Source organism: Tasmannia lanceolata, unplaced genomic scaffold (genome assembly GCF_043159265.1).
Source record: "Tasmannia lanceolata isolate RefF3 unplaced genomic scaffold, GAP_Taslan_0.1 ptg000018l, whole genome shotgun sequence".
Taxonomy (NCBI): Eukaryota; Viridiplantae; Streptophyta; class Magnoliopsida; order Canellales; family Winteraceae; genus Tasmannia; species Tasmannia lanceolata.
This window is the reverse complement of record NW_027518695.1, coordinates 511,617-524,234: the sequence shown is the minus strand read 5'-3', so window position 1 is coordinate 524,234 and position 12,618 is coordinate 511,617. Positions and strand designations below refer to the sequence as shown.

The 12,618-nt window shown below is 38.5% G+C and overlaps 2 protein-coding genes across 4 annotated transcripts; one reads left to right on the top strand and one right to left on the bottom strand.

The window, feature by feature from the left end:
• The first annotated feature begins 740 nt into the window (after positions 1–740).
• LOC143849464 (putative galacturonosyltransferase 4) lies at positions 741–5,774 on the top strand. 3 transcript variants are annotated; one of them, XM_077358474.1, is made up of 10 exons: positions 742–1,279; positions 1,353–1,387; positions 1,500–1,541; positions 1,605–1,737; positions 1,928–2,061; positions 2,661–2,935; positions 3,114–3,471; positions 3,569–3,734; positions 3,855–4,144; positions 5,226–5,774. In XM_077358474.1, exons 1-10 carry the CDS (start codon positions 1,177–1,179, stop codon positions 5,499–5,501), a joined length of 1,812 nt encoding a protein of 603 aa, XP_077214589.1. In that variant the 5' UTR covers positions 742–1,176; the 3' UTR covers positions 5,502–5,774. The 3 variants fall into 3 exon arrangements, with proteins under 3 accessions (XP_077214590.1, XP_077214589.1, XP_077214588.1); XM_077358475.1 differs by having other exon boundaries at positions 741–1,279; positions 3,569–4,002; positions 5,226–5,419; XM_077358473.1 differs by having other exon boundaries at positions 3,569–4,144.
• Positions 5,775–6,453: 679 nt separating this feature from the next.
• On the bottom strand, positions 6,454–9,089 carry LOC143849465 (DUF2996 family protein). The gene is made up of 4 exons (XM_077358476.1): positions 8,660–9,089; positions 8,136–8,329; positions 6,880–6,952; positions 6,454–6,776 (listed from the first exon to the last, which is right to left on the bottom strand). Exons 1-4 carry the CDS (start codon positions 8,841–8,843, stop codon positions 6,622–6,624), a joined length of 606 nt encoding a protein of 201 aa, XP_077214591.1. The 5' UTR covers positions 8,844–9,089; the 3' UTR covers positions 6,454–6,621.
• Between the last annotated feature and the right edge of the window lie 3,529 nt (positions 9,090–12,618).

Below are 12,618 nucleotides of genomic sequence, written 5' to 3'. Positions count from 1 at the left end.
GGGTTTAACCTGATATCCCACATATTTAGGATAGAAGGACATTTTCATACGCTGGCAATATCAATTCCGAAATTGTCTATATCCCATCTTGGACACTCCAATGGACTGCAATCTCTATGTATGTCCTACCTCTTTAGATTCGGATACTTTGAATCCATCCGACCATCCAGGTTACTTGAAAATATGTGTAAAATGATCGAATCCCTCAGCTTGCCCAATGTGTGTGGTTTACGGTTGATTGCGCGCTAGGGGTGCAACTCCGGTCGGGTTGGATGGGTCTTGAGGCCATCCCTAACCCAACCCAAACCGAGATAGCATTCCCTCAACCCAAACCCAACCCAACCCGCAGCTAAATCTCTAACCCAACCCATCTAACCAGAAATCAGGTTGAGTTGGGTTGGTTTGGGTTCACCTTGGGCCACACAGAAAAATACAATAACCCAAAGGAAATCAATATAAAATTAGAGGATGGAGATCAGTTCGGGTTGGGTTGCCAATTAAGGCCTCAACCCTAACCCAACCCGAAATTAAATCGGTTGGATTTTCCCAACCCAACCCGAGGAAATTCCAACCCACCTCGTGCAAAAAATGGGTTGAACCTGTCCGTTCCGGCTTGAGCCCGTGCGCATCCGTAGGGAATAGCTCCCCTAAAAATTGGAGTGGGGATACCCTATGTCATAATAATAATAATAATAAAAAGCCCATGGGGATTTGGTAGGCAATTCTGCGGAAAGCCATTTGGGTGCTCGGTTTTGCATGTGAGAAGAGGGAGAGAGGTTAAATTTTTGGCCCATTGTATTGCCGTTTTGGAATGACAAAAGTAGGGTTATCCAAAGAGAGTTGGCGAGGAATCGGATCCTGGAATGCCGTAAATGACGGCGTAATTAAATCGAGCTGGCATTCGAAGTGAGGTGAAGAAAAAAGCAGAATAGTAAAACGCCGGAGCTTGGGAGATTTTACCAAGAAAGCACCCAAAAATCCAGATCACTTCTCCTCCTCCTACATACAAACAAGGCAAAACAGTTTTGGTCGCAGGTTTTCAGGATTAGGATGGACATACATCTCTAACGCTATTTCTACGCGAAGCAGTTTTTTACGCCTTCCTTAATCACCGCTTTGCTTTTCTTTGCCCTCTCTATTACACACACACACACCGTACCGGGAAAAAAAAAAGAGATGGTGCCGAGAAAGCCGGTTTTGTTCTTGCTCTTTCTCACCTTTTTAGCGCCGATTCTTCTTTACACGGATAAGCTTGGAAAATTCTCGATTTCTTCCACCAGTAAGTTTCTGAGAAGAAGAGCAAAGAAATCTTTGAACTACTTTTTTTTTACTTTCTCCGCTTTCTTGTTCAGGTAAAAGCGAGTTCCTCGAGGATGTTTCGACTCTCGTAAGTTTTTTTTTTTTTTTTTTTAATTAAGTAAGCTTTGTCTGATTTCTCGCGGAAGTTCCTCTCTTTATTTTCGGCTGGCATTTAATCCTTTTTCTTTGAATTTTTTCAGACCTTTGGCCGAGAGATTAGGAAATTAAATGTGCTTCCGCAGGTAATTTTTTTTACCGAATTCATCCACATTTTCTACATCCTGACACACACTGAATTTCTGTAGGAATTGGCGAATACTTTGAAAGAACCCATCGGAATTGCTTACTTGGAAGATTCTACTGATTCTTCCTTGATCATCTTGGACGAATTGAAGTCGTTCAGATCAGCAAATAATTCCACTGGTGAAATCATGGAAGGTTAAATTTTTTGAATTTCTCAGCTTTGAAGTTGCCCTACCCCCGTACGTACGGTTAATCCATGTAACGTTACCAGAGGCATTGGAAATTGAAGAAATCTCACAGTCACACTAGTCCTAATTGAAATTATTTTCATAAATCCTTAGTTTTGATTCTTTATTTACAGAGTTGCCATTTGTGAATTCTACAGAGCATAAAACCAGAGTATTGTCGGCGGCAGATGAGGAAGCTCAATCCGGAAACGAAATCCTAATCGAACAAGTAAACAAAAGTGTGGTGGAAAAGAAAATCGAACAAATTCTAGCTATCCTTGCTGAGAAACAGGTAGTTTTCAGTTTGTGAAGAGAAACAAGTAATTTACTATTTGATCCACTCATTTTCTTGGTATTTTTATTTATTGGCTGCTGTAATGTTGCTTACACATCTTTAAACCCTGACTTGTCTGAAAAATGTTTCTTATTTTTGCTCTGCTATATAGAGCTTTCTTTCGTGCTTCTGCTTCTGCTAAATCTTTAATTAATGTATGGGTGTCAGCTTTTCTTGTTTTATGATTTATGGTTTTTCGGTATATTACATGGACCCGGTCATAGATTTGGGATGAAAATAGTTCCCCATTTAGAGAAATAGAGATTATCAACTGACATCGTTCAAAAAAAAAAGGTTCCCCATTTGAGGGCATAGAGACACTGAACTCAGTCATAAGGTTAGAACCATAGAACATTCCATGCCCAAATTTGATAGATTTTTCTTTTATGTGAACAAAAGCTTCATTAAAATATAAACAAATGATGTAAAAAATTGCTACAAATAAATTTTGTTATCATCTCTGTAATTTTTATGGTATTACATTAACTTCCAAATTTGTTTGTTTTACTTTCCACTTCGATGACCTAAATTTCCTTTTTTTCATCTTTTAATTTCAGGAAAATAAACCCCTTCTACAATCTTCACAAATAACCGGCAAAGTTAATTCCACCGAAGAACCTCGAAAGACCAACACCAATAGAGTGAGTGATAAAATGGTTATGCCAGATGCTCGAGTCCGTCATCTGAGAGATCAGTTGATTAGGGCAAAAGTTTACCTTGGTCTCGGACCTATTCGAAACAACCCTCAATACATAAAGGAGCTTCGGACACGAGCAAAGGAAGTTCAGCGGGCACTTGGTGATGCGAACAAGGATTCAGAACTTCCAAAGAAGTAAAGTCATCAATTTTATACTTATTGGTAGCTATTTGTTGATGTACTTGGTTTTTGTGTCAATGTAATATAGTGGGAATCTTATAGTGAACTCTGGAGCATACCTCCCTTTTTTTTTTAAAGTTTATATTTACTGTTCTGGTCTAGCTGAAGCTGTAGATCATGTTTTCTGAATCAGTGCCTATGAAAAACTGAAGGCAATGGAGCAAACTTTGGCCAAGGGCAAGCAGATCCAAGATGATTGCTCTGCTGTTATAAAGAAGCTTCGGGCTATCCTTCATTCAGCGGAAGAACAGCTGCGAGTGCAAATGAAGCAGACTATGTTCTTGACCCAACTTGCGGCAAAAACTCTCCCGAAAGGTCTTCACTGTCTTCCCTTGCGCCTTTCCACTGAATACTATTCATTGATATCCAGCCAACAACAATTTCCAAACCAAGAGAAACTTGAAGATCCCAATCTGTATCATTATGCACTGTTCTCGGATAACATATTGGCGGCAGCAGTGGTTGTGAACTCAACTGTGTTTCATGCAACGGTAAGCTGGTTAATTGCAAATAAAAAGGATCTTTATTAATATTTGATTTTTTTAATTTCTCATTATTGCAGTTAATCATACATTGTTCTTTTGGCAGGAACCTGCAAAGCATGTTTTTCACATAGTCACGGATAGGCTTAACTATGCTGCAATGAGGATGTGGTTTCTAGCTAATCCACCTGGTAAAGCTACTATCCAGGTTCAGAACATTGAAGAATTTACATGGCTGAATTCAAGTTATAGTCCTGTTCTCAAGCAGCTCGGTACTCCTTCAATGATCGATTATTACTTCAGGACACATCGCTCAAATTCTGATTCAAACTTGAAGTTTCGAAACCCCAAGTATCTTTCTATTCTAAATCATCTCCGATTTTACCTACCAGAGATATTTCCAAAGCTCAACAAAGTGCTCTTCTTAGACGATGATATAGTTGTGCAGAAGGATCTGACTGGCCTTTGGAAACTCAATCTGAAAGGGAAGGTCAATGGTGCAGTTGAAACCTGTGGAGAAAGCTTCCACCGGTTCGATAGGTATCTCAATTTTTCAAATCCTCTCATATCTAAAAACTTTGATCCTCATGCCTGTGGATGGGCATACGGAATGAATATTTTTTATTTGGAGGAGTGGAGGAAGAAAAAGATAACAGAAGTCTACCACTCATGGCAGAAACTGGTAAGAGACATGGTTGTTTATCTATACCTCTTTTTTATGTTTGATGCATGCTGTCTTGTCTAAGGGTCTGTGGGATAGATGCTAGCTAGGTTTCTTTGTATTTCGGTTTGAGGTGAGTATTTATACGCCTCTGATTCATCTGATTGCAGAGAAGAAACTTCAAACACCATATCTAAAACTGAAGTACTAATCTGAAGTTTGCGTCCCTACTGTTCCCATTCGCTTGGAAACATAGAGCTGTAGCTTCTTTTTGCTGTAATTCCACAATCATTGTGAAGCCAAGATTAATCACCACGAAGTGCTTGATCAAGACAATATCCCAGTTCCTCTTCAAAAAAAAAAGAAAAAAGACAATATCCCAGTTGGTTGATGGTATCATAGTTCTCAATTTATGGAAGACTTTCCCATAATTTCCAACAAATAAATTGGGGCACATTCTCGTGGCTGTGAAGAATGAACTGAATCACAAACCATTTAACTATGATCTATACACCATTAAGGCCCTGTTCGTTTTAGATAATGGGAATCGATTTAGAGTACAAAATTGATTATTGGACTGAAAATCACATGCAAATTTGAGTCTAATAATCAGTTTTGGACTCGAACGATTATCAAAATACAAAACACACAGGGCTGAAGTGGACCTACTCAAACAATGGAAAGTTTACCACCTGTGTATGTGTTCCCCATTAAAACAAGCATTTGTATAATAATTGAAGCATCAGACTGCTAGAGCATTGTTTTTATTTGAACTCAAAAACAAGATTGACTACCTGTTTCGAGTTTGGAGCGGAGATTTGGATTCAGGTATCCAAGTATCTGCACTCAGTGTATTTAGCTATAAACTTTCTTATCAGTGAAGATCTATTCTTATCATTGTATTTTTTGAAAACAAGATTGACTACCTGTTTCGAGTTTGGAGCGGAGATTTGGATTCAGGTATCCAAGTATCTGCACACAGTGTATTTAGCTATAAACTTTCTTATCAGTGAAGATCTATTCTTATCATTGTATTTTTTTTATCACCAAGCTATATCTTTCAAGATGTAGTTAAAGCTGTATATATCCATTTCATATGCAGAATGAGTACAGACAGCTATGGAAGTTGGGAACCCTACCGCCTGGTCTGATGACATTTTGGAATCAAACATTCCCCCTAGACCGATCTTGGCATGTTCTGGGTCTCGGGTACAATCCAAATGTCAACCAGAAACAAATTGATCGGGCTGCTGTCTTACACTACAACGGAAACATGAAACCGTGGCTCGAGATAGGCATTCCAAAGTATCGAAGCTACTGGTCAAGGTTTCTCGACTATGATCAAGTATATCTACGTGACTGCAACATCAGTCCTTAAAAGATACGGTATATCTAACCTCTCAATTTTCTTCCTGGCCCCAAAATAACATATTTTTTGCAGGGCTTTGTTCTTTGCTGTTGGGTTTTTGGAATTGAAAGCTTTAGTTTGATTCTTTCTGCGCAAATGCATCCTCATAAGACAGTCCTAATCATTATGGCTCTGTCCATGACATTTTCTTTGTTTATCTGTAAAAGTACAGATATATTGTACATGCCCAAAAATTAAAGTATATATTCAGCTCTCTATAGTTTAGTTGATATCAATTTCATATATATATTACTTTGCAGCTGTTTCTTGCAGTTCCCATCTGCCTTTTTCTTTGTAACAGGTAGGGGTGCAACACGGGTCGGGTTGGGTTGAGCTTTTGCTAAAAAATGAATTGGAATCTATCCGAACCCGACCTGATTTTAAGGTAAATTAAGTTCAACCCGAATTCCCAAATGTCGACCTGAGTTGCACCCCTAGTAACAGGTAAGAAGTATATGTTCACAATTTATTAAGGGCGATGAGGCGATGATAACCCCCCCACATTATGCATGCGCTTCCCTTATAAGGTGATTTGACGTCAAAAAGCATTAAAGTTGCACACCAACAATTTTTTTGGGGGGCAATTATAGATGTGGGATTATTGGCTATCTGCACGTATTTTTTTGTACTTGCATATTTTGATCCTCCATTTGCAGCTCTTGATGAACAGTTAGGATAGTTGCATCCACCACGATATGGACAGTTGATAGTTACTTAAACAAGAGCAAACTGGCACTCCCCGTTTCATACAATTTTATTTTTCCCTCTTTCTTGGCCTTACTAGTTGAGAGTAGCCACTGGTATGAGATCCGGAGCGTTGATCTGCTGGGCCTTATCGTGGAAGCATCGAAAGCACCAAAATCACGCTGACTGTATAATTGCTACCGTTGATTCGAATTAATTGCTTTTGATTGTCTCATCATTGAAGAGAATATTACAATAATTTTATTTCCATTTAATTCAAAAGTGATCTACAACATTGTTATAAGAAAAATGGAATAAGCTACAAATAAGTATTTGAATTTATTTTCCATTTAATTGAATGATAAACCTCATGTGATTGTGATTGTGATTGTGATTGTGATTGTGATTATTCTTCCCACACAGGAAGGATGCCCTGAGCTGCCAATCTCTTTTCAACCCAAAATACCACATGTCTTGATGTGATTTTCTTTTCGTCAATGAGAAAAGGCTCAACAGTACTAGGCCCTTGTCCGTATGAAGATACAGCAAATCCTTTTGAACCTGTACATATGAATATATATGATAGAGAATGAGAGAAGCTATGTAACATGGATTCTTCAATGTCTTTAGGATTCAGTGTTTATTCAAGTTAAACTACTTGTACCTGTGACAACTCCATCTGGGAAGAATGCCCAAAAACAATAGGAGATGCCCTTCTTTACAAACGACCCTTCCAACTGTAATTATTAAAGTAACCAACAAGAAAGCAAAGATTATAATCCACTTTCCAATGTTTTTGAGGCCCCATTCATTTTAGATTCTGAGTCCAAAATTGATCATTCAACTCAAAATTGCATTTAATTGAATCCAATAATCACTTCTGGACTCAAAATGGATTCTTACATTCCAAAAAGTATTGGGCCGTATACAATCAGATCAATTTATCCATGATGTCTTGTGATCGGGTCCATGATCTGGACCGTTCATCTCGTGGGCCTATCTAAAAATACAGTAATTCAACGAACCTAACCATCAGATCCGCATATTTGAATGTGGGCCCTTCATTCACTCTTTTTATTGTTCAAATGTCTGTTTGCAAGCAACTGATCAGAAGGCCGGGTCGTATGTTTAATGAGGTTTTTGGGATATGAGATCATATAGAGACTGAATGAAGGTGCGTATCATGCATGTAGGTGTGCCCAATCAGTAACGAGTCATTACTTATTCAAATGAATGCATCTCCAGAAATCATTCCCACGGACTCATTTCTGCCTACTATAAAATAGTGGCTTTAAAGGGCCAAGCCCACAAGAACACAATGGACCTTGTAAATGGGCTGGGCCTACGCTTTTGGCGAACTGGCCCAGCCCATCTACAGGGAAAATCGTTGTCTAAACTCTACAAGTAAAAGTGAGAACACTCAGCCGGATCAGGCATGCTCATGTAAGGGAGAGCTGCCCTTGATAATTGATCCAACAGCAGGCCCTTAAAAAGATGAAAAAGGGGCAGCTGTTTGATCAAAGAAAAAGGTACCATCCTTGATATTTGTTCCAAGAGCAGCTCCTCAAAAAGTAAGCTGTTAGTTGATCAAAGCATGCCCGATCGGGTAGCATATAAAATCTCTCAGGAAGTGTTCACATCAATTACTTAACCAGATTTAAAACATTGGAATAATTTTGCCTCAAAAAAGAGGGTTTAGCGAACCTTAGAAAAAATAATTTTGATGAAGCATGATGAGGATGTGGTTAAACTTTAAAACGTTGATTTTTGCAAGCCTCAATCTCGTGACTATATTGGGGATCTCCATTGGGATGCATCCTTATGTGGTGATGATCTAACAGATCAACGGTGCCAATCACCAAGCACATATGCCCCCTATTTATTTGTTGAAGTTTAATAATGAATTACTAACTAACTAACCGTGTTATCTTGAAAGGAGAGTTGAATTTGTGAGAGGTCGTGTTGACGTTCAAGGATGGCTTTCAATGAAGGGATCACATCTTCTTCCATCAGCTCAGGCAAAGGTTTAGCGGGTACTTTCGCCGCCCGTTTTGGCTTCGCCGGAGCTTCACTCCCGGTGGTCATCGTCGTCGCAACTTCCTTTGTTTCCGCAACTAGTAAGGAAAAGGGAAAAAAAAAAAAAACTAGTTTAATTCTAATTTAGAATATTAAAATTGCCCCAACAAGCATGATATCATCATTCATCTTTAATTAGAATATCAAAATTGCTTACCAAAGCTAACATAATTTTTCTTTAAAAAAAAAAAAAAAAAAAGAGATAGAAAAAGGCCCCAAATTACCCCTAAAATGATAGAACCATCCTCAATTCCTAAACTTAAAAGCATTCATGCTAAAACGTACATAAAAGAGCAATTTTAGTTATATTGCATTATCTCCACAAAGAAAATATATATAAAAAAAATGATGTATATTAAGGGCTTTACCGGTGGCAGTAGATGACTCTTTTACTGCTTCGCATACAACTTTCCCCACTGAGCGTCTGCACAATCTCCATTGCTGCAAAACCGAAGATACTAGCGGAAAACCAGAAGAAGCCTTTATCGACCTTGGCAAAGGACTACTATACATATTATTGATTGAACGAGAAGCCATGCTACTTGAGATCATGGACACGAAATCTATTATCTCAACGTACGGATTTTCTAGAATCCCCGCCACATTTACACCATACAAGTGGCCGGAATATATATTACTTCTCCGATCTCTATCTCTCTCTTACGTGAATTTCAATCTGGGTGGGTGGGTTATTTTGGTATCTGTGGACGGAGAGAATTGGATTGAATATGGAGGGTTTTCTTTGTTAGAGAGTTAGATGGAGTGGTGGGGATTAAAGGGTTCTCCTTTTTTTTTAATTTTCTTTCTTTTTTTTTATCCAGTTGAATGGCAGCCTCTAGTATTTTGGATCACTCTTCTCTCTCACCCATCCTTACCTTATACTGATTCCAGCACACACTTGTTTTAGGAATTAGGATTGTCCCAGATGGAGAGTTTTTTGGGAAGTGATATTATCGCCCACTTTTCTTGCCACGGCCACCCCCTCTAGTGTAGACTACTCTATTTACACTGAAGGGGGTGGTGGCCCAGGAAAGAAAAGGGGGCGACTATATCATTTCCATGGTAGTTTTATAATAAAAAAAAGTTATTAATCTTTGTTGAGCACGTGGCACACTACTGCTGGATGTTATGAAAATATATGAAACGGGCGTCTCTTATTTGGACGCGCATGTTTTTGTGCTCTTCTTGCCCACCGCCACTTATGCTGATGCTGATGCTGCAAACGTATAAATAAATGAAACCACATTACAAAAAATTGTTGACTCAACTCGCAAATCGTCTGAGTTGACTTGACTCGTGAGTAAGCGAGTTGAGTCGGCAACAGCTAAAGACTATTTGGCGCAAAAAGGCCCGGAGCATTTCCACTTGTAACTTTTATGTCTTGGAAGTTAGAACCCATGTAAGAAATACAAAGGTATATTAGAAAGTTAGGATCAACCAATCTCATAATCTCAACGTCAATATTCTTCAACATGCCCTAATCATAGGAACAAGGCAAAAGTGGAGCCCAATTGATGTCTTCTGTGGAAAAAGCACAAGGTAATTTTCCTTTTTATACATTTCCACGGGTCAGAGAATGCAAAACAAAAAGTCACTCATACGCTCTATCATAAAAACACTGTTGCATTTGGATTGCCAAAATCAGGAATGGGAATCAGCATCCTATATATTTCATTCCAATTCCAAGCTGTTTAACCTCTGAGTGCATCAACCCACTCTTCCTATTCTCCTGTAAACCAATGGAAAATTTTTAAATTAAAAAATTCTAATAAAAAATTCATTTTGACCGCAGCCGAATAAGAATACTGGCACTTGGCCTGGGGTCAATGCAGCCACAGTGCCAATTCTGCCTTCTGATTACTTTCATATTTTTTTAATCAAACGTTAAACTAAAGGTTGCAACTTGGGTCTCGTTTTAGCCAACCAGAATCAACCGGACCCCCAAATATAACCCACGTCGGGTTTAGAAATCATGGGTCTTGGGTCAGGTTGGGTAGGGTCGGGTTTAAGAAAAAAAAATCCTAAACCCGACCCAACTCATACAGGTGTATAGTGACTTTCTCAAATATCTCTTGATTAACCAGACGAATTATTTACTAATATATTGATAGGATTTGCTAGCATTCATCACAGAAGGCATTTCACAGATGGGCTGTTGCATGTGAGAGCAGCCACACAGGCTCACTTTTCAGGAGATTTAATGTGTCTTCATTCATGAGGTAGCTGCTCTCAAATACAACAGCCCATCTGCGGAATGCCTTCTTCGATGGATGCTACCAAATCCCTATATTGATATAATTTTTTCATTCAGGTGATATGATTGTGATGTGAAAAAGTAGTTTCCTTCTTAAATTTGTACACTTGATGGCTTAAATTTGGGCCGTTTGGATACGCGGATTTTAGAATCCAAGTTTTTAGATTGAAAACAGTGTAAAAGAGGGTATGAATCAAGCTGTTGGATGCTATCCTGGCAGCGTTTCTTGGAATATAAGCAATAAAATCAGGTTTTAAAAATCTCTCCTACATCCTATGATTTCTAAAACCTGGAAATATGGGAGGATCTGCTACTCTCTTGCTGATGGAAAGAAGGGAGAGAAGTCGAAAATGAGTAAAAAACGACGGCGGGTCCACTTCTTCTCTTCTCTCTAACCCTCTTTTACATTGTTTTCAAACTAAAAACCTGGATTCTAAAATCCGCGTATCCAAACGGTTTAGTGTTTTTTGCTGAGTAGAACCTGACTTGACCCGAGAAACTATCATGGGACCCAACCCGACTCGAGATAATTTCTCGGGTAGGGTAGGGTTTTGGAAAGCCCGACCACAGTTGCAACCCTAGATAAAACCGCACGCCAAAGTTGACATTTTCTTTTAGTTATGATAGTTTCTTTCTAAATTAATATTCAATATTTTATAGGAATATCCACTCTATATGTATAATTTCTATAACAAGGCATGGAAGAAGGATCAAAGATAGAGAAGAATGGCATTCCTGCAAAGAGCTATATGCTCAGCTATTTTCACATTTCTTTTACTTGGGTCCGTGTTTCTCATGGTGGAATCAAGGGTCTTTCTTCATCTTCCTCCTAAAGGTATAAAACAGATTGTTCTAAGCTGTTCTTTCCTTGCAAAACACACGCGCGCGCACATATAGAGAGAGAGATATAAATGTTGCAGGTTTTTTCTTTGTTGTATTTTCTTCTTTGTTGCAGGTTTCTTCATTGTTGTATTTTTCTTCTTTGTTGCAGGTTTCTTCTTTCTATTTATTTGTTTAAAGTTTAAACAGTCATGTTTAAAAGTTATTTATTAAGGTAATTAATGGGTATAAAGAAACAAATATAAGGTACATTTAATAGCTAGGGAGAAATTTATATTTATAAGATTACATTATTAGCCTATAGCCTTGTTATGACCAAAGTTTAAAATTTCGGTTTTGGTAACCGTTTCGGACCCCACCAAAAACCGAAATTTTGGTCCAAAATTTGGTAATTTGGTTCCAAATTCCGGACCCAAATTTCAAAATTTGGGATCGAAATTCCAAAATTTTGTAACACTTTTTTTTAATAAATAATGTCATTAAACAGAAATTTCGGACCGAAATTACCGAAATCCGAAATTTCGGTCCAAAATTTGGTAAAGGGCGAAAAATGGAATTTCGGAAAATTCCGGTTTCGGTCCCCACCAGTATCCAAAATTTCGGATTTCGGTCGAAATTTTAAACCATGGTTATGACTACCCAAGTTTTTCCATCATATTTATTATAGATTGGAAAAAAAAGGATATGCATTGCCGATGAAATGGGGACATAAGTAAGCTAACCACATTGATGAAGGATGCTTAGGCCCAAGTTCCAAATATGGGTTCGATGTAACTTAACTCGAATATGATAGTAGGCTATGTTATGGCCTCATAATTTACCTCTAAAACTTTTTGCACATGGGATTTGTTGGGACCATGGCAGAAAGCATTTCGCGAGCCGGCTGTTGCATGCATGTGAGAGCTGCCACATAGGCTTACTTTTCAACAGATTTTGTCTTATTCATTTAATTCATCAGAGGTGGCTGCTCTCTCATGCAACAGCCTAGCTCGTGAAATGCCTTCTGCGTCCCTAGCAAATCCCTTTACATGTATATATAAGATGATCTGATAGTCTTGTTGTCGTGGTACAGATAGAGGGATTGCAGTGCAGGGACGTGGAAGAGAATTGTTGGGCTCTAGAGTTGGCACGCCGCACATTGACTCTCCTCAAGCACATCTCCCAAATAGAGGTGGCTGCGATACATGTAACTGAAGGCAACACTTAGAATAGGATGCACAAATGGAAAATCCA